The 21,944-nt window shown below is 40.9% G+C and overlaps 1 protein-coding gene across 4 annotated transcripts in view; it reads right to left on the bottom strand.

Annotated features, from left to right (window-relative positions):
* Window positions 1-8,431: 8,431 nt before the first annotated feature.
* EML4 (EMAP like 4) overlaps window positions 8,432-21,944 on the bottom strand; it is a 148,322-nt gene continuing 134,809 nt past the window's right edge. For 2 of the 4 annotated variants that reach the window (XM_045549473.1, XM_045549474.1), the window contains 4 exons: window positions 15,918-16,005; window positions 15,292-15,390; window positions 11,962-12,092; window positions 8,432-11,252 (listed from right to left, as the gene is read on the bottom strand). In XM_045549473.1, coding sequence (XP_045405429.1) covers window positions 10,779-11,252; window positions 11,962-12,092; window positions 15,292-15,390; window positions 15,918-16,005 — 792 coding nt within the window. In that variant the 3' untranslated portion in view covers window positions 8,432-10,778. The other 2 variants (XM_045549475.1, XM_045549476.1) reach the window with 2 other exon arrangements.

Genomic DNA, 21,944 nt, shown 5'->3' with positions numbered 1-21,944 from the left:
ACTCCGGCTGGTAAGCAGTAAGTGTGTGTGTTGCGGATAAGCACCGAATCCACTGGTTTTTGTGGTTCTTTGGAAAACATGGTGCCAGTGTAGGGGACAGAATGGAGAGGGAAAGAACAAGGCCCTGGAGTATGAAGAGTTGTGGTGAGACCTGGGGAGCAGCGGCAGTGGGCGTGAAGAGCAGTGAATCCCAGGGATGCGAAGAGGCCAGTGCGAACCCAGTCTGGCAAGGGCACGTGGGAGGTGAGGGGGAGGAAGGCAGCTGGAGGCTCCCATGAAGACCCAACTTGGCCTCTGGGTGAATGGAGGTGCTGAGCCTGGGGTAAACAAGGCAGGGCGGATTTTGTTGGAAAAAGCCATTGCCTGTGAGTCCTCTAGGCAGCGAATCCCAGTAGGCAGGCAGGGCTGGAGAGAAGGGTTTGCTAGTGTACAGGTGGCAGTGGCCATGGGTGTCTGTGACATTGTTCAGAGGCTACAGAAGAGTGAGGAAGTAGAATGGGGGAAATGCCGATGCTTCAGGTGTGGATGGAGAGGAAAAGAGCCTGTGATGGCTCATCCAGGTATAACAAGAGAAGGTAGACACAGGACAGAACACGCTGTGTGATTCCATTCACATAAATGTCAAAACCAGGCAAAATTATTACGGTGATAGAGGTCAGAATAGAAGTTTCCCTTGTGAGGGACAAGGCAGATCAGACTTTGAGTGCTGGGAAAGTTCTGTACCTTCCTCTGGGTGGTGGTCGCATGGGTGTATACATAAGTATGTATGTATACAAATATACCGAGATTTGAGCACTTTATTGTAAGTGGTGCCTTCAAAAGGTTGTTAGAAATAAGAAAGGTGGGAAGGAGGGAGAGAAAAGAGGAAGGAAGAAGGGAAGAAACCTGGAATGAGTAGTGATAGGAGAGGATAGGATGTTCAAGAAAGATGATGACTAGAGTCACTCACATGCCCAGAGGTCAAGCCAGGACATGGGCTGTGGCCATGGAGTCTGCCCTGCCGGCTCTCTCATGATCACCACTAGCGTGCGTCCCTCAAGCTGTTGGACGAGTGGTACAGAACAGACCCTGATGTCGAGTCAGCATGGAGGAGTGAGGAGACTGGTAGGATGCTCAGCACAAGGGCATCCCTGAGAAACCTCCCGAGCTTTGTCCATAGCTCCCAGCAGTGCAAATGGTTCATCTCTGGTTTCCCGAGTGCCCTCCCAGGCAAATCCCCATGTTTAAATTTGATAATTTTTAATAAAAAATGTAATTACTATAATTTGCTTTAAAAAAAACCCTTCCGTTTTAATGTGAGAGTTTCCCATAGAAACCACTTCAGCTTTGGTGCCTATGAATGGCAGTTTTATTAATAAAGCCATCTGCAGGCTTTCCTAGCAATCTGTCGCATTGCTCATGGCTCCCCTTGCAAACACGGTTTATTGTGAGAGGGCCTCGCCGGTGATGTGGAGGGCATGGCCTGCCTGGACTCTGATGCAAGGATGGCTGATCGCTCACTCTCTCATGCTCCGCGAAAGCTGCTTCCTCACAGAGCAGGTGGGGGGAAAGCCCATGAGCAGGGGCTTTGGATTGGATGTTGTTGGTGGGGAAGGCCCTTAATCTCCTCTTCCTCCTCCCTGAGACCTGGGGGATGTGCCTCGGGGCGGGACAGATAGTACCTGAACTCATCTCTACTCACATGGAAAATGCTTTCACAGAATCAAGTAATTATCCTCAGTTAGTTAAAACTGTTCATTGGGACCTTTTTTGTTGTAGCCAGTAGTTAGATTTTTGCTGTGAGATTCCTCACTTGCCCCCAGGATAGGGCTAACCCATCGGGTGGGGATGGAATTGGATTCCGCCAAAGCTCAGGGTCTTGTGAGGGCTCAAGTCCTGACAAGGGGATTCTTGGCTCAGCTCAGAATTAATTCATCTTCTAAATGGAAATGTCAAAGCCTGGCAATCATTCCTGCTAATGATTCTGGTGATGAGATATTCATGGGCAGCAATGGATTTTCCATTAAAGCCGGGGCCTGTCACTCTAAGGAGAAAGCCTGATCACCTAAGCTCAGCTCTGCAGCAATCTTAGGAGGGCCCGCTGAAGAGAGAGTGAAATTCTTTTCCTTTCTGTTTTATTAATTTTGAGTAAGGGAAAGTGATTCAGCCCAAACACCTGAGGGGCACCTGAGCAGAAGGCAGGGCCTGGATGGCTTCAGGAGAGGCTTTCCAAGAAGGAGGGAGTTGAGTACCAATGACAGGAAAGCAAATCAGAAGCAAAACAAGTAGGAGGGAGAACAGGTACCGAATGCTCCAGCAATTGGGGTCAAATCACTGAAAGGCCCTCATCTGTGGCCGGAGAGTGGGGAGTTACTGTTATATATTAACTAACTGCCATCAGAGGGGTGGACCAGAAGATGAATCCTTAGTGCTCCCTGTTGTCTCTCGTCCCCGCTGTCTCAGATGCTGAGTTTTTACAATTACACCTGTCCCCCTCACCCCCCTCTTGCCTGGGTGCCCTGCCTGCCAGAGCTCGCAATTCTCCCACTCACACGTGGGATGGCGAGCGGGGGCTCGAAGAGCCGCAGACGCTGCCCAGCTCCCCAGGCAGCAGCGTTTCCTTTGACCTGTCAGTGGAGCACTTCAGGTGCACAAGGGCAGAAATATTATTACATAATAAGAAGGCTTTGTTGTAGTAAGGCCAATTTTCTTCTCTATGTTCCCTTCAAAAGATAAAGGGAAGGTAAAGTTTCTGCATCATTATTAAATTTATTTTGAGATAGTAAAACTCACAGGAAGTTTCAGTGGTAAAGCAGAGTCCTGTGAACCCTTCCTTCAGCTTCCCCCAATGGTGACATCTTATATAACTGTATAATATTTTTTATTTTTATTTCAGCATATTACGGAAGTACAAATGTTTAGGTTACATATATTGCCCTTGCCCCACTCGAGTCAAAGCTTCAAGCGTGTCCATTGCCCAGATGGTGCGCACCGCACCCATTAGGTGTGTATATACCCATCCCCTCCCGCCCACCTGCCCAACACCCAGTGAATGTTATTACTATATGTGCATTTAAGTGTTGATCAGTTAATACCAATTTGATGGTGAGTACATGTGGTGCTTGTTTTTCCATTCTTGGGATACTTAGTGGAATGGGTTCCAGCTCTATCCGGGATAATACAGGAGGTGCTATCATAACTGTTTAACATTAAGACCAGGAAAGTGGCATCGGTACAATATGGTAATACAGACTACAGGCCTTACTCAGTTTCCACCTGTTCCGCATGCATTCCTGTGTGTGCGTGTGTGTAATTCTGTAAAATTTAATCCCATGTATAGACTCAATGCAGCCACCATCATAATGAGCATATAGACTGTTCATCACCACAAAGGAACCCCCTGTACTACAGCCACTCCCATCTCTGTCCCTTGGCAGTCACTAATCTGTGCTGTCTCTATAACTTTGTCATTTCAGAAATGCTATATAAACAAATACACGGTTTGTAAACTTTTGAGATTGGCTTTTTTCACTATACATAATGCCCTTGAGAGCCATCCAAAGTTGCATATGGTAGTTTGTTCCTTTTATCGCTAAGTAGTATTCCACTGTATGGGTTCTACATCATTACTTTTTTTTTTGTTTTGAGACAGAGTCTTACTCTGTTGCCCGGGCTAGAGTGCCTGGTATCAGCCTAGCTCACAGCAACCTCAAACTCCTGGGTCAAGCAATCCTACTGCCTCAGCCTCCCGAGTAGCTGGGATTACAGGCATGCACCACCATGCCTGGCTAATTTTCTCTCTCTCTCTCTCTCTCTCTCTCTCTCTCTCTCTCTCTCTATATATATATATATATATTTAGCTGTCCATATAATTTCTTTCTATTTTTTTAGTAGAGACGGGGTCTCGCTCTTGCTCAGGCTGGTCTTGAACTCCTGAGCTCAAACAATCCGCCTGCCTCGGCCTCCCAGAGTGCTAGGATTACAGGCGTGAGCCACGGCGCCTGGCCTACATCATTACTTTTTAAGTATCAAATTTAACCTTTTGGATATTTCAGTTTTAGAATTTAAGCAGGAGATGGATGGTTTCAATAGATGGCCAATCCAAGGCTCCTTAGTAGGAATAATTTACTTTTCACATTTCAAATTATACATGATAGCATCTAGTTAGAATTTTCTAATTTTAAGAGAACTGGACTTTGCTATGTATCAGTTCTAAAATGTGCAAGGCTTGTTTTTACCACCGTTCTAGATTGTGTGCTCTGTGAGGGCAGGGGCTGAATCTTTCTCATCTTGGGATTCCGTGCGGAACCCAGCACAGTTCCTTGCACTAGGAGGGTTCTCAGTGTACGTCTGATGAATGGATGCCTCCTCTGGCTCCTCAGTCCCCCAGAAACTCCCCAGGATTCAAACTGGCTACCACTTTGAAGGTAGCAGCACAATCCATTTTTCTTGTAAAGAGCCTGTAGGAGAGGAGCTGCCTTATTTGGATATCCCAGTTAGTTACGTTAATTGAAACAGAGCTCTACAGTTGACAAGGGAAGGGAATGCCAGCTTCTGGTTTTCCTGATTGTGACCAGGTTACCAAGTCACCTCCACCCAGTGTTGGCCAAACGGGAATCACTGTTGATGGTGGCAGGGTGGGGCGAGCGGATTTGCACAGGGACGGGCTCCAAAGTATCCTGTGATCTTTCCCAGAAGGCACTCTGGCTTGGTGACTTTGCGTTCAGTCAACAATGAAATGGGACCAACAGATCTGAGGGCTTTGTGTTTTACTAAAAAGTTATTTTTCTTTCCTGGGGCCATTTCCTACAGCACCCACTTTGTTTTCAGTTCCTTTTAGTGAGATCTTGTGAAAATACACACTGTCAGGAGTTGAAGTTGGCCTCTGGAGCCGATTTTGCTGAATCCCACTGAGATATTTAGTCATCAGCATCACCAATTGTTCATATTCATCTCTGTCAGTGGATGGCTCCCTAAGAAAAGCTATGTTTGGGACTGCATGGTTACACTGCTGAAAGGGAGAGAAGACAGATCAAAGCCCCATGGCTGAGCATGGGGCTGGCCCAGTCCCCAGGCTTGCCATGCAAAGTGTGGGATGGGGAATGAGGACATAGTGGAAAAGGCACTATGACAGAGCGAAGCTGTCACGCTAAACTCGGTGAAATGGAAATTGCCCAAAGTCTGGAAAATAAGGGAGCAGTGTCTCCACACCAGTGGGTTTAAATTGAGCATTAGGGACTGAGGACTCATGCCTATGGTCAGGAAAGACAGGAAGAGCAGGGAGTTGCTGGCAGCAAGTGTCACAGTACCGTGAAAGAGCCTGGCAGCTCCTCTGCCCCGTGCTCTAGTTGCAGGGATAGGAGGAGAGGATTTGTGCACGAGATGGGACCCTTTGACTTGGTGATTCTGTTCAGAGCTCAAAGCAGTCTTTTCCAAAGCCTAATTACTTTTTCTAGTTTTTCCCTATGCTAGTCTTGAACCTTTTCTATTAGAAGTCTAACACATCTCATTCTTTCTTTGTAAGAATCATCATTATTCTACAGTATACATATTCTACAGCAGGAGAGCACACTGGCTAGCTGAATGGACTCTGGAGGCAGGAGTACCTGGCTTCAAATCATGGGTCAGCCACTTGCTAGTAGAGTAGCCTGGGCAAGTTACTTGGCTTCTCTGTGCCTCAAGTTTCCTCATCTGTAAAACGGAGATAATGGAATTCAGGACTGTTGAAAGGATTGACTGAATTAATACATGGTAAGTGATATTGTTAGCTATTATGGTTGAATGGCATCTAGTTATATGGCTGCACCGTATTTAGCCATTGAGCACCTGGGTTTTTTGATTTTTTTAGCCTATCCACATTTTTGTTCTTTGACATGTAGAAGTGGTACCCTTAAGTTTTCCTGCCAGATTGCTGGATTGGTAATTTTGTTTTAAAACTGACTGAGGTCACTTATTTAAAAAAAACCCATAACTGCAATAACATTATCATACTTTTAACAATTAATAGTTGCTTAATGTTATCAAATGTCTAGTAAGTGTTGTCTCATGTTTTTTTCTATAATTTGCTTGAAATCAGGATTCAACAAGGCTCATGGATTTTTAAATACTGATGGTTTGTGATATACAGGGGTGAGGATTTAGGAACAAATGAATTGTTTAGCTTTTAAAAATATAGTACATTAACATCTACTAATGAATATGGCCCTGTTTGGATTGGTAAATTCTTTTTTATTATTGATTGATTGATTGACAGTCTTGCTCTGTTGCCCAGGCTAGAGTGCTGTGGCATCAGCCTAGCTCATAGCAACCTCAAGCTCCTGGGCTCAAGTGATCCTCTTGCCCCAGCCTCCTGGGTAGCTGGGACTACATGCATGTGCCACCAAACCCGGCTAATGTTTTCTATTTTTAGTTGTTTGGCTAACTTCTTTGTATTTTTAGTAGAGTTGGGGTCTCGTTCTTGCTCAGGCTGGTTTCAAACTCCTAAGCTCAAGCGATCCTCCCATCTCGGCCTCCCAGAGTGCTAGGATTACAGGTGTGAGTCACCACGCCCAGCCTGGATTGGTAAATTCTTAAAAGTATTCAGTAAACCATGGTCTCTGAGAACATCACTCATGAAGAGACCATGGACATAGAAATGAAACAGGCTGGTATTTCCAGAGGAGATAATTAAACTTTTTCTATTTGTCCTCTCTGTTCCTTTGGCTGGGAAGTTTATCTTCTTTTTATTAGAGGTTTTGTGTTTTTCGTTTCCTCAGTCTTGTTTTGTTGCCTAGGCTAGAGTGCAATGGTGTCATTATTACTGCAACCTCAAACTCCTGGGCTTAAGCGATCCTCCTGCCTCAGCCTCCAGGGTAGCTAGGACTACAGGTACGTGCCACCACGCCCAGCTAAGTTTTTCTGTTTTTTTTTTTTGTTGTTGAGACAGGGTCACCATGTTGTTCAGGCTGGTCATGAACTCTGACCTCAGGGGATACTCCCACCTTGGCCTCCCAAAGTGCTAGGATACAGCGCCTGGCCTATACTAGCTTTTTTAAGGTATAGGGATTCATGAAGGAAGGTAGAGTAGAAATTCAGGTTTCCTTTGGAAAAAGTGAACCAATTAGAACAAAATGAGTTAGTATTACCTGAGCCCCTGTGAGGAAAGCAGGAGCTGCCTCTTCCTAAAGGCTTGACTCTATTGTTTTTTTGGGAAAAACACTTAGAGATCTATTTCTGTGGTCCCTGAAGACTACAGTCTTGGACAAAGGGGACTTTTCCATCAGGGCCTGGTGTCAGTGACACATGTACAGCATCACTGTGTGCAGCAGATTCACCTACTTCTGGACTAAGGATCGAGACTGACAGATCCTCTTCTCAATTTCCCTTATCAAGGCTGGGCACCGTAGCTCACGGCTATAATCCTAGTACTCTGGGAGGCTGAGGTGGAAGGATTACTTAAACATGGGAGTTCGAGACCAGCCTGAGCAAGAGTGAGACACCCCTCCCCCCCGTCTCTATTAAAAAAAAAAATTCCCTTATCGCCTTTCCAAAAGTGCCTCCCAGTCACTAACAGTTTGGGGATGCTTGTCCTGCAATCGGTGCTCTTCTGGTGGCAGCTCTTCTTGATCCTAGTCCTACATATCTGCTCTTCGGCTTGTCGTCTTGGTCTAAAAAACATGTTCTTGTCCCTACTCTCTTGATTCTACCTTAAAGGTAGAAATCAAGTTCCTTCTAGAAGTTATACTAACATAAGAAGTTTGATGTGTCCAAATCTAATTCATCATTATTCCCCTGTAGATGAGTTTTTCTGGATTTCCTTAAGAAAAATCACATTCTTTAGTGGGTTCACCTGGCATTGTGTCTCAGAATCAGTGAAAATGGAATTCATAGTCCAGGGTAGCCTTTCACGGGTTACTATGTAAGTGGCTGTGAACCATACGGTCACCAAAGATGAATAAGGCAATGATGTAAATCTCATTTCCATGATTGTAAAACTGGGCAATGTTTGGAATACTCTCAACCTATTATTCTTCATAAAGAAAATTTGTAGCAGCCAATTTATGGTTGTGGTATACAGAGGATCCGTGTTACTAAGCAACATGGGAGAGACGGGAGACAGCAGAGAATGTCATGGCCTACTGAGTTCAAGTACTTCACAGAGGCTAACACGAGGAGGCAGCCTGGTCAGGCACGTAACCAAGATCACCAGGATTGTTAAATGTTAAACATTAGAGAAAGCAGACATGAAATAAATTAAAACTAAGCTATTCCCCTATTAAATTGGAGCATAGATCAGAAGTAATTTCCTCTAACAGTATGAGACAGAGTCTGTTACCACCAGAATGATTTTATCCACAGCACCAGGAGTGGTCAACTGATAAATGTTTCCTTCTGAATTGTCATGTCTTCTGATAATTGAATAGTCACGGAAACTAACAGTATAAATGAAGAAAGAGTTAAGACACATTTAGGGAGACAAAGGAAATATTTCGATTATTTTATTTTTTAATCTTCAAAATTTTCTGCCATGAGACAGGAATGCATGATAGAAATGGCTCAACATCTTCACATGAAACACTTGGATTCATTTTCATTCACAAGTTTTTCTAAAAACATCTACAATTTTATAATCCCACCCACTTCCAACCATTATCACAGATTTAACTGACCCTTAAACAGTAGTTGCCAGCATTAGATAGCTGGAATGCTTTCTGCATTATTAGTAGTGTCTTTTAAAACTACCACCCAAGAGTATCCGGATTATGAATCTCATTGTACATAGCAACCCCAAAGGTGACTGATGTCCTCAAGTAAACTCCCTGCTTATCACTGAGAGCTGTATCCCCCAGGTATTTAAAGAAATGCTCGTTCATCTCGTAGTATCTTTCTTGCAGGGAATAGCACATGCTGACCTGATGATTTAATCAGCACTGCTAATAGGTGAATATGTAGGCCTGATACTTACTGGTGCTCTGATAACTATGTACAGAACATACTGAAAAAAGTTGGGTTGCTTGGAATCTGTATCTCTTCTTTTGAAGAGAACTACTTTGAGGTGTTTTTTTTTTTTTTGAACAGTTGTAAACAAAAGGAAGAGATACACACAGACATATATCTATACACAGATCTACACTGAGTATTTTCAATGTGGTGCATATCTTCTTATCTAGAGATACACACAAACATAGAATAAGTGTCTCCACTCGTCCCCTCACACACACCCAACACCCTTCCATACAGCATGTGAATATGAATGTTGTAAGTGTCCTTGGGAGTTCACTGGAGTTTTCATATTACCGAATGATGATGAAATACCTGATTTGTATTACTCCTGAGAAGATACTAAAAGGGAACGACAGTTCCGATGCACTTTGGAATGGCGCAGTCACGTAAACGCTTGCATACTTAAGACTTCTGAACTCATCCAAAGTTTTTAAACATGATCTGACCAAAAAAATAAAAAGTATCAAAACAATGCAGCAAGGTAAAAAAATCAAACAAAGTTTTTTTATAATCAGAGTATAAACAAATATATAGGAAATGCATATTTGTAATTATTTTTAAAGTAGGAAACATGTACTTAAGAAAAACATAGTTGGCCAACAAAACTTAAAAAAACAACTTTTCAATGCATAATAATACATGCATTGCCCCAAATAGCAGGATAGCCACATTTGACTTGCAAGGCTTATAGCAATTCCACTAGAAAAAAATTACTATATAGCAAGTCTGTTACATATGCAATTTATAAAAAATTACTGTTACTTTTATACTTCTGTAAAAAAAAGAATTTGTAATTTGCAGAATCTTATCCCTCAGTACAGTTAATTTGTATAAAAATTACAACTAAACCAATGAATTTCAAGCACCAATTAAATCCTTTAAACTTACTATATTCATATTTCTCCTATTATTGAGGGAACAAATTATGATGAAAAGGCTAAGCTAAAATTAGCTAACTGTTACAGTTTAGTTTTAAAGGCATGTGGTTTTTTTTCTTCTATTCACTTGAATACCAAACATTTGAGAATGTTTAGGCCAGTAAAGGACTCCTCAGAGGAATCTATCATTTCTGAGTATCAATGGTTTAATATACATTAAAAGCTCTTTAACAAACCAATGTTCCCTTAGTTGTAGGATAAACTAGATTTGTACACAAGAAATTAAGGGACTGTTCCTCATTATGACTTCGAAAAGGCAGCACCTATATAGTAGACTAAAGAGCACATCTGGACATCCACCGGTAGTGTAAGAAAACAGCATTATTATTCAAGAAGGCAATACCACTGCACTTGGCAATACTGACGTTTTTCTTAATTAAAAAATTTCCATTAGACATTTGGGGTGGGAGGATATCTCAATAAGAGCACATTTTTTTTCCGGTTTCTTTTTCTGCCTCAGGAAAAATAAGTAGTACAGTCTGAGCCAGTAGATGAGTTAACAGTGTTTGTGATGCTTCTGGTTGTTCCTGAAGAAAACACGTTCAGGTAACAAGGGGTTTATTTTCAAAAGCAATACAACTGCTGTTTTTGTTTCCAGTATTTACATCACACCACTTACACACACAGTAATTTCTGAGACATAATGTTTCAGTCTTCCCCTACTCTTCAGTTTGGTTAATTTTCAATGCACACCAAGCTGAACCTTTAGGTTGTCTGCATTTGAGAGACTGAAGATAAGACTATTGAAGAAAACAGATCACATGGAAACCAAAATCTCGATCAACAGTGATTCTCCATCACTGCCCATCCTGTTACCTGAACTTTACCACAAAATCACATGCAGTTGAAGGAGAAAAGAGTCGCGCTGAAGCCAACGTGTTAGGATAGGGGTGAAGGGTCTTGCTGGTCCTCAAGAGGAGCAGCTTCATTCTGCTTCTCACTTTTCTCGGATGGCTCTTCATCAATCGGCTCACCAACATCTTCGCTGCCCCCTTCACTCTGCTCCTCGCTGTGGTCTTCACTTGGCTCCATGGTCTGTTCCAGGCTGTTCTCCAGAAGTGTGGGAGAACTGCTTATTCTACTTTCTTCTTCAGCTGTCTCATTTAAGGGCTGGGAAGGAGGTGGTGTGGGAGTATTAGCTTGGACGACACTTTCAATGGAAGAGATGGGGGCTTTGGTTAGAGCAGTATCTGCTACAATCTCATTCTGAGGCGGCAAAGGTAACTTTTCCACAAGTTTCCACTGAATGATGCTCATGTCTTTTCCACCAGTTGAAATCAGGTGACTGTCATTATGAGTAAAACTGACATTGGTGACATGGCTGCTGTGGGCACTATACTTGTGACTGGGAGCCTACATGAAACAAATGAGACAGAAAGGAAAATTAAGCTCATTCTTTACATGCCTGGGCTGCCTACAGAAATGGAGGTCACTAGATAAGGAAGGTAACGGCTTGGGAAACAGGTAAGTCAAAGCTACAAGTCATCAAATCTCAGAAATAAGGCTGGCAAGTAATTTCCTTTTGATATCACTTGACATAGGAGAAACAAGACAGAATAATTGGACATCTGTACTTTGACACTGTATGTTTTAAAAAAATAACTAGAAGTCTATCTCTTCTGAATGTTGGGTAGTATACTTGTCAGAGCTTACTAACTACTATTTTGAGATGGCTAGGGCAGAATCTACTAGGTTGGCAGCATAATAGGAGGTTTAGGAAATAGTTCCATTAGTTTCATAATGTTGATTGTGTGTCTAGCAAATACTTTAGTATGTTTAGGAGAAATTTAAAATTGCTAAAATAAAAGACACTGGACAATAAACAAAAAGGAGACCACATCATCGATTGCCACTTCTACAGCTCTCTTAGCCTTAGCGAGGAGGGAGGCAAAGAGAAGCAGTGCCTGTGTGGACGCTCACACAGCCCTACCTTCCCTGCCTCTGGGCGTCCAAGTAGCATGGAGAGTAATTAGTAACTCTACAAATATGTTGTTGCCACTGACACAAAATCATCCCCAAACAAAAGGCCCAATAACACTAGTTTCCATTAAAATGAGTTCACCTTTGCTTTGGAGCAGGGATACTGAAACAGATGGACTTTACAAAAGTCATCGGCAACAGCTATCACCTTTCTATTGTGGGATCGCACCAGTGCATTTATATCTGTCCCGTCGGATCCTTCTGGCCAGACACCTTTGACATGGAAACACAGGGATGTAGAAAAATTAGCCTAAAAATATAACTGTGATGTTACATGTTTCTTTCATTTTGGAATCTGATTAACTTTTATCTGTGTTCAAACTCTTAGCTGCTAACATTTGCCTTACAAATTTCTTAGCAGCTAAGCACTGCTAAGAACATCATTTCTTCATTGAAATGATGAACTTTTATCCAAAATCAAACCTTAAAGTTAAACCAAAATAGCCTCAAGATGGAAAACTTACTGACTCAATAGTAGTCAACAGTAACCAGCAGGTGGTGCTAATAATTTTAGTTTCAGCTTGATAAGCTCTTCCTTTTTAGTGTCTCTAGTTGGAGGAGAAGGTATCAGTTACTTGTATAACAAGGTTTTCAAAAATAAAGCCACAGCATGAAGTCTTCAAAGTGGACTCTCTAGGTTTCCTTTCAGGCTGGCACCTCCAGGAAGACCTCGAAGAGTTTCTTTCTTATGGAAATGCATGGGCCACGCACTGGTCTAGCATGCTATCCCACAGAACTTTCCCGGAAACATTATTTATGTCCAAAGATAAAACATATAAAATTTAATTATTCTGAATCATCATAAGACACTCGTGATTATGTTCAACATAATTTTCACAAACCTCTATTAGGCTAGATGAAAACTATGGAACATTGGCCGGGCGCGGTGGCTCACGCCTGTAATCCTAGCACTCTGGGAGGCTGAGGCGGGTGGATCACTTGAGGTCAGGAGTTCGAGACCAGCAAGAGTGAGACCCCGTCTCTACTAAAAATATATATAGAAAACTAAAATATATATAGAAAAAAAATTAGCCGGGCATGGTGGCACATGCCTGTAGTCCCCGCTACTCGGGAGGCTGAGGCAGTAGGATGGCTTAAGCCCAGGAGTTTGAGGTTGCTGTGAGCTAGGCTGACGCCACGGCACTCACTCTAGCCCAGGCAACAAAGCGAGACTCTGTCTCAAAAAAACAAAAAAAAAAAGAAAGAAAATCATGGAACATTTAAGGGTTGAGATGTTGGCTCCCTGTGGTTGAATGCTACTTTAGAGAACAAATATTTTTGGTAAACTTGCTAAAAACATACCAAAACCTTTAAACTGATATCTCCTAATTAGTAAGTAAATACTGTCTTATTAAAATAACCAGGGAAGTTGCCAGCTATGAGCCACCGCTTCATTTTCACCCTGAATAACAATATTATTTATGGACAAGTCAGGATTATTTTGTTTCTAATTTCTTCCTAACCTATTAAGCTTCTCTGTCTTAACAGCACTGTGTGGTTTAACAGCACTGTGTGGTTTTTTTTCTAAAGACAGGGCCTCGCTCTGTCACCCAGGCTGAGTGTAGAGGCATGATCATAGCTCACTGCAGCCTCGAACTCCTAGGCTCAAGCAATTGTCCTACCCCAGCCTCCTGAGTAGGTAGGACTACAGGCACGTGCCACTCTGACCAGCTAATTAAAAAAAAGGGGTTTTTTTTGTAGACATGGGGTTCTTGCTCTGTTGTCCAGGCTGGTCTTGATCCCTGGGCTCAAGCGATCTTCCTGCCTTGGCCTCCCTAAGTGCTGGGATTTCAGGTGTGATTCACTGCACCTGGCCCCAGCCATTGTGTTTTAATTCTTTGCAAACAAGGCTGTATTGTTTTAGCTTTTCCATCTATCTTCTAACCCTTTCAGAATGATACCTAAAGACTGAGGAAGGCTTAAGGAAGCTATCACAGAGGCAGATTTCTAAAACATCAGGTTAGGAATAATCCCCCAATTTTATCTTTAAACAATGTCTACTAAAAATGCCTTTATATTTTGACAAATGGTGCTGGAACAATTGGACATCCACATGCAAAAGAATAACACAGGCTGGCAAGGATGTGGAGAAACTGGAACTCTTGTATACTGCTGGTGGGAATGTAAATGGTGTGGCCACCTTGGAAAGCCTGGCAGTTCCTCAAAAGGTTAATCATACAGTTACTGTTTGATCCAGCAGTTCCACTCCTAGGTATATACCCAAGAGAAATGAAAACATGTCTACATAAAAACTTATACATGATTGTTCACAGCCGCATTATTCTTAATAGCTGAGAAGTGGAAACAACTTGTATCCATAAACTGATGAATGGATTTAATAAAATGTGGTATATAACCCATATAATGGGATATTATTCAGCCATAAAAAGAATGAAGTACTGATCTATGTTACAACACGGATGAACCTTGAAAGTGTTATGCTAAATGAAACAGCTAGTCTCCGTGGATCCCATATTGTATTGATTCCATTTATATGAATTATCCAGAATAGGGAAATCTGTAAAGTAAGATTAGTGGTTGCTGGATGGGTAGAGGATAGGAAAGATGGGGAGTGACTGCTATTGAGTACAGGGTTTCTTTTTGGGGTGATGAAAATATTCTTTTTTATTTTTTTATTTTTGAGACAGAGTCTCACTCTGTTGCCTGGGCTAGAGTGAGTGCCGTGACGTCAGCCCAGCTCACAGCAACCTCAAACTCCTGGGCTCAAGCGATCCTCCTGCCTCAGCCTCCCGAGTAGCTGGGACTACAGGCATGTGCCACCATGCCCGGCTAATTTTTTCTATATGTATGTTTTTAGCTGTCCGTATAATTTCTTTTCTATTTTTAGTAGAGACGGGGTCTCGCTCTTGCTCAGGCTGGTCTCGAACTCCTGAGCTGAAACAATCCGCCCGCCTCGGCCTCCCAGAGTGCTAGGATTACAGGCGTGAGCCACCGCGCCTGGCCATGAAAATATTCTAAATGTAGATCTTGATGATGGTTGGCACAACTCTGTGAATACATAAAAATCACTGAATCATACATTTTAAATAGGTGAATTGTATGATATATGAATACCTCAATAAAGCTATTTTCCTCAATAAAGCTATTTTAAAAAAGCCTTTACAAGCTTAAAAACTTTAATTTTCACTTGGAGGAAAAAAATGGGAAGGTAGTATGTATTACTATGTAAATTTCTTTTAATCGTCTTTCGTATGTATTGGGGACCAAAAGTGCTGGATTCTGCAGAGAACAAATCCCATACTAGTTCACTCTTAATACTTTTAATCTCTCTGAAACTGGTGTTAATAGTGATAAAACTAAAGAAATACATTCCTTTATAAATTGAAGCAATTAAATACTACAAATAAAAACCCCACAAACCGCCTCTCCATATCAGGTGTCACGTTCTTACCAAAGACTTGAAAGCCTAGCACACAGGTGTATGTTGTCCAATCAATGTCCTTACAATCCGATCGATTCCTGATTAGTTTGCAGCCATTTGGAATGTCCCCTTTAAATTTAGAAACAGGAAGTATAATCATAGTGCTTGTGTACAAATGTATTTGAAAGTGCATCTCGATTCAAACTAGCCACGTTTACTTGTATTTATAATCCATACACTGAAAAACATTAAGACACATTTAAAAAGGAAAAGAAAGTGTTTACTTTAACAGGGTTTACAGAACTACAAATTGTTTCCCATGGAAGTTTTTCCCCCTCTAAAAAGCATAAATGCCCATCCATTATGTTCCTCCCTGCCTCCAGGAAAACTTGTTAAATGCAAAACACCATTCAGAGCAGCATCAATCTCGGTGAGGAATTTCTTTGCCTTCAGTTCTACACCATTAAATTAATTCATTACTTTTTTGGAGAAGTGAACCACGTTCGAGATTCTCATTACTTAGCTCAGAGTAATATATGCTTTGTGTGGTTAGGGAGGCTGGCATGCATTTCCTGCACAATTCAAATTCCATGCAGCCTGTTCATTAGTGCCCCTGACGGACACTTCTGAGCCCGTCTGTGATCATTCATACTTACAGTGCAGTATCTCATAGTCTCCCGAGTTAGACATTATAAACTTGTTGTCTGGGGACCAGTCAAGGTGTGTGATGTAGCTGGAATGTCCCTAGGGAATGAATAACAGATCAACTTTTAGAGAGCATTTACAGTTTTGAATGATAAATAGTTTAATAGTTAACCAATACTGTTTTCTGAATACCCATCTGTCAGAATTCCTAAAGGATAGGGAGCAGTATCACAGCTTCTAGAACTGAATAGTTCTTACAGCAGATCTGTAGTTCTTTTTTATTCTATTTTATTGGCAACCAAAGATGCAGGTATGTGAAGATGCCAGTGACACATGAAGAGTTCCTGCAAGAATTTGGAACTAAAGGGATCTCACCACAATGGAAACATTAAGCATTTGGAACTTGGGAGAATCCTGTTGGCCTCTCTACATAGATACCAGAAACTAGTACCTACTACCTATCTAGACACTTCCAAGAAAGATAGCTCCTTAAACTTGTATCTTAAAGGACAATGCAAAAGATATCACACCCTCAGGCCTTATTTCAAGTCACTGGTGTCCCTATTAGAATGACTCTTCATTTTTGAGAATGAAGTATTGCTTACAAGTTGTGCACAAGGAATGCAGTTGTCCTGTGCTGCGTCTTGACTATCCGTGGTACACCTCAGAGGCTGAGGAATACGGCACCCATGTAGAGTCATATGAAAGTCTCCTAGAAAAACTCCTCTCTCCAAAAAATGTTCTGGGGGTAAAGTCACCCAACACTGCACTCCTTCAGAACAGCTGGACCCATTGTAATCATCTGACTCCTTAAAACATTCCTTAAACAGGAAAACAGTGATCTTTTTCTGCTTAGGATTTATTAACACTGTGGGAATTAAAACAAAAAACTACTCAATGCTGAATTTTGTTGTCTTCCCATAAAAGCATTTGATGACTTCCAGTAAACTATTTGATACAAATTACACAGATGTTATGGTTTACCAAAGTCAATGGAGATGTGAATTCACTTTTATCTCCTACAGTCTTTGGTGAAACACATTTAATTCCTAGTGTACTTTTTGAATTACTAGCTTTCTGCTCACGTGATTTTACTTTTTAACAAATTCAATGTACCTTAGGTGTATTTTTAAATGATTTACACAAGGTATTCTAAATATTCCAGTACCCTTCCAAAGTCTAATGGTATGTCCTCAAACCTTTCTGGAGTTATAATCTCCACCATAGTGCTGCATGTGAAATTTACATATTTAAATGAGTTTAGATTAGGTGATTTGAGAACTGTAAAAGCCTTCTGAAACCACCAGAGATTAGGTATAACAGTATATTGGAAAACAGAATGGGAATCACTTGATAGACACACAAGTGACCTACCAACTTAACAAGAAATTAATTTTCAGAGCCAAAAAGATGCATGTGGTTATTGGATATTTTAGTATGGCAGGGGGATGGGGTTCATACAATCCTTTTCATAGTACACATGTACCTGATGCCCAGCTCTGTTGTCTAGGGAAGCCATACTTGTAAAAAAAATTTAAAAAACCGTTGCTACATGAATGAAGGGTTTAACCAGATTAATCATGGCAAAGTACAGTCCTTTGGGAAGTATTCATCCTAACGCAGAAATACTTAAAAGTATTATCTGCATCTTTGTGCAAAGCCTCTATAACAGCATTACTTAGAAGAGCATCAAAAGCATTGTATGTATACATAATATTCATGTAAGTCATATCTGTGTTGGACACAGAATGTGTTCAGAAGGTAAATCAATATGAAGTATTCTCAAAAAGGACTCCTGAGTAGGAAAAGTCCCTACATTTAGAAAAGACCTTGGGGAAGTTATGAAATCATACCGGAAAACAGTGAATATCTTCCCCCCGGTATCGATGCCAATAAATAAGCAAACAATTAAATGCAATTGTTGGGAGTCTGTAATCTTACCTCCCAAGATACCACCTCAGTGTGTCCTTGCCCCACCCAACTCACAGACCCGTGGAGAGTATATGCACAGCTTGGGGAAAAATAGCCTCAAACTTCACCCCCTGGGCACAAACACAACTGGGAGCAAATTCTAGTGTAATCACCTTGAAAAGAAACAGAAAAGTTTTCTAAGTTGGCCCTTTCATTATTGCCATTAAGTAGCTAAATGGTGTAACTAACCACAAAAATCATTACAAGTGAAGGAACGGAGGAATACTACACTTTGAAAGAATTTAGAAATATTTGAGTTAAATCTTTGCCAATTGAATGGAGGATCATCAACTAAATCAGTGGTTTGCAACTGATTTAAAATTACCTGGGGAATTAAAAACAAATAATAACAAGGCCTAGAGTGAGGAATCTAACTTTTGTCCTAAGTAGGTACCTGAGTGACCCCTCATCATCTAGGGTTGTACTGTCCAATGAAACTTTCTGCGGTGATGAAAATGTTCTTTATGTGTAGTCTGACACGGTAGCAATTAGTCATCTGTGGTTTCTAAGTACCTGACATGTGGCCAGTGCTCCCAGGGAACTGAATTGTATTTAATGTTATAAATACAAAGTTGTGGCTCGTAACTGACATACCAGATAATGCAGGTAGAAAAGAGTACACTCTTTCTCTACTGATTTGAAATACCCCTTTTATTATTAAGTCAATTTCCAGAAAAACATGGATCTGTTTCTGGAGTCTCTTTTCTGTTCTATTCGTCTATCTGCCTATGTCTATCTGCCTATTCCCAACCAACTGTGATAGTTCTGTGGTAGGTGGAAAATTTCTGATGAACTTTAGAACTATTTTATCAAGCCTATAAATACCGTGTTGAAAATTTAAATAAGACTGCATTAAACTTAGAGAATAGTTTGTAAAGAACAGATATCTTTATCAAGTCTTTTCATCTAGAAACATGCTATGTCTAATTCTTTCAGTCCCTAGTTTATGTCTTTCAGTAATGTTTCACATGGGTTCCTGTGCCAAGTTTACTGCTAGGTTTATTTTCAAAGCATCTACTGTTTTTGTTGGAATTGTGAATGGGATTTTTTTCCACACCATTTTCTTTTTTTTATTTGAGACAAGGTCTACAGTCTGTTGTCCAAGCTAGAGTGCAGTGGTATCATCATAACGCACAGCAACCTCAAACTCCTGGGCTCGAGCAATCCTCCTGCTTCAGCCTCTCTAGTAGCTGGAACTACAGGTGTGTGCCACCATGCCCACCTAATTTTTTCTATTTTTTTTAGAAGATAGATCCTCCCACCACAGCCTCTCAGAGTGCTAGAATTATAGGCGTGAGCCACCCATGCCTGGCCGGCATTTAGTTTTAATGTAGCACAATCTTTGTCACTTCAGAAACAATGCAAAAATAGGTTTAGTACAAACTAAGTACATTTTAACTCTTAAAGGAGTTTTTTAATTTTTAAGTAGTACAGAAGGGAGAGTAAGAGGCTTCATTTGCTCAGCAGGAGGATCACTTGAGGCCTAGGAATTCAAGACCAGCCTGGGCAATAGCAAGACGTCACCTCTACAAAAAGTAAAAACAGTTTAAAAATAAATTAGCTGGGCATGATGGCATGCGCCTGTACTCCCAGCTATTTGGGAGGCTAAGGCAGAAGGATTGCATGAGCCCAGGAGTTAAAGGCTGTGGTGAGCTATGATGATGCTACCGCACTCTAGCCTGAGCAACAGAGCAAGACACTGTCTCAAAAGAAACCACAAAAAACAAAGATTGTAGCCCAGGAGATAATATAGTATATCGAAATTGCAGTGCTATATATTAAAAAACATTATAAAATCTTTTCTAGTAGGCAAAAAGTGTTGGTAAAAGCAAATTTTCTTTTTGTCAGGATTTTGATAATTGGAAATACACATCAAAAAGAGGAAGAATCTCTACTAAAAATAGAAATAAAAATTATCTGGACAACTAAAAATATATATAGAAAAAATCAGCCGGGCATGGTGGCGCATGCCTGTAGTCCCAGCTACTCAGGCGGCTGAGGCAGTAGGATCGCTTAAGCCCAGGAGTTTGAGGTTACTGTGAGCTAGGCTGATGCCACGGCACTCCACTCACTCTAGCCCGGGCAACAAAGTGAGACTCCGTCTCAAAAAAAAAAAAAAAAAAAAGAGGAAGAAGAGTAAACACTTTATAACTGTCTACCTAGAACTTCCAAGAAAATAAATCATAAAACTAATACAGGATTTCAGTAAGGTAGTAGAATTCAATATTACTATAACAGGAATTATATATAGTACCTAGTGACTTAAACAAATTAGGGATATGGCCTCATTTAAAAGAGGTCATCAAGAACTCAGGATCCTTTCTATTCCATCTCCTTACTGTCCTCAGCATCTTAAGATGCTGCTGGAACTCCAGCCATCACATCCTAGTTCTAAGCAGAAAGGGTCAGAGCTTCTCTAGAGTGTTACTGGAAGCCCTAACTCAATGACTTCTGCCACCCTTAGCTGCAAAGGAGGTTAGGAAATAGTGTTTCAGTTGAGCAACAGTCAGATTCTGTCTCAAACAAACAAACAAACATCCCCTGCAAAGATTAGAAAAGGGAGAGAAAAAGGAAGTGATAAGGTATGTGAAAAAAGGTTAACCTATAAATGCTCTGGCTAAGCTCTTCTAGCACATGCTGAGGTTTTCCAGGGTTCTAAGGTTTGATCAGAGACACATCAAAGTTTTAGTCTTTATCACCTTTGGAGATTAGTTTATTCATACATTTATACTGTCAGGTAATGGGATTACTTGAGATTGGCTTGATCAGAGGAGTCAGAACACACAATAAAGGATTGTGGTAAATGAACTCACTTTTCTTATTTCTCAAAAGAGGAAGGTGACCAGGTAATGCTCTCTTCTGCTGTTTACATGGGAAAATTTTTATGATTCTAAATGTAAATATTATAGTCCTTTTGAGATCAGATTTAACGTTTTAAAAGAATACCTAAAAGAGGGAATACACAGTAAATCTCCAAATTTATAGTTTATGCGAAGTTTTTTGAAATACTGAAATTTTAAGCAGATGATAAACTTCAGAAAGATTATGAAAGCTATTTGGGGTCAGTAAAAAACAGAAATAAGTTTTAATGAATGGAAGAGTAAAGTTCTGTGAGTTTATAGAAACTCTAGTGGAACTGCCAGGAGTTAAATTTTAAAATTAACATAAAATAGATAAAAGCAGAAAAAAGCAAAGAAGAGTCATAATGGCTCCAAAATTGGCAACGCTAGAGTATAAGATGATTACAGGTATGACTCTATTCAAAGAACATGATATTCAGACGAGGAGGCGGTCACAGAGACAAATGGGGGTAGTACCCACCTATGACTAGGGCAGAGGGACCGGAACCAAGACAAGTTCCAGTGGCAGCTATTGCTCTACTGTGGATATAGGCACCAGATTTGCTCACTTTCTGATTATACTTTGGTTTCACATGGGCTTTCCCTAAAGGGAAGGAATGCACTGGCTGAAGGATGCTTATGTCCTGTCCCCTTGGCATTTATATGTCTTATTTTATATGAATAAACCAGTATTCTGATTAAAGTCAGTTTCCTAAGGCTTGCCTATAAAGAGAAAATTTGGTTGGCCAGACGAAACTAAGATTTAGTGGCCTTACCAGTTACAGTTCTTGTAAATTGATGCTTTATATTTATAGACCAGCTTTGGAGAACTTGGTTGACATAAGTCCATCTCTCTAAAATGGATCTTGTCTTGTTTCTTAGCTTTTGAGGTTGAGAGCAAGGCCCTGGCCTGTAAAGAGGTCAGATGTCATCATTCACTAGGGACCCATGCATCAGCCAGCTGCCCTCTACCAAGAAATGCTGCTTTGCATCCTTGGGTTCCAGCCATCTTTTCAAGTGACATTTCTACATAAAGTGATACCGTGAAGAGGGACTCCAAATGCTTATCACTAGTTATAATTTATTAGAAGGACATTTCCTAAAGCTCTAAGCCCAGTATGCTTCTGTAGCTACACTGGTCACTTAAATGTTGACAAGTAACAGGAAAGTTATTAGAAATAAAATAGAAAACAGCATTTGTATCTGGAATTCTGAGAGTAGTCCTAG

Source organism: Lemur catta, chromosome 4 (genome assembly GCF_020740605.2).
Source record: "Lemur catta isolate mLemCat1 chromosome 4, mLemCat1.pri, whole genome shotgun sequence".
NCBI lineage: Eukaryota > Metazoa > Chordata > Mammalia > Primates > Lemuridae > Lemur > Lemur catta.
This window is presented reverse-complemented; position numbering and strand designations above follow the sequence as displayed.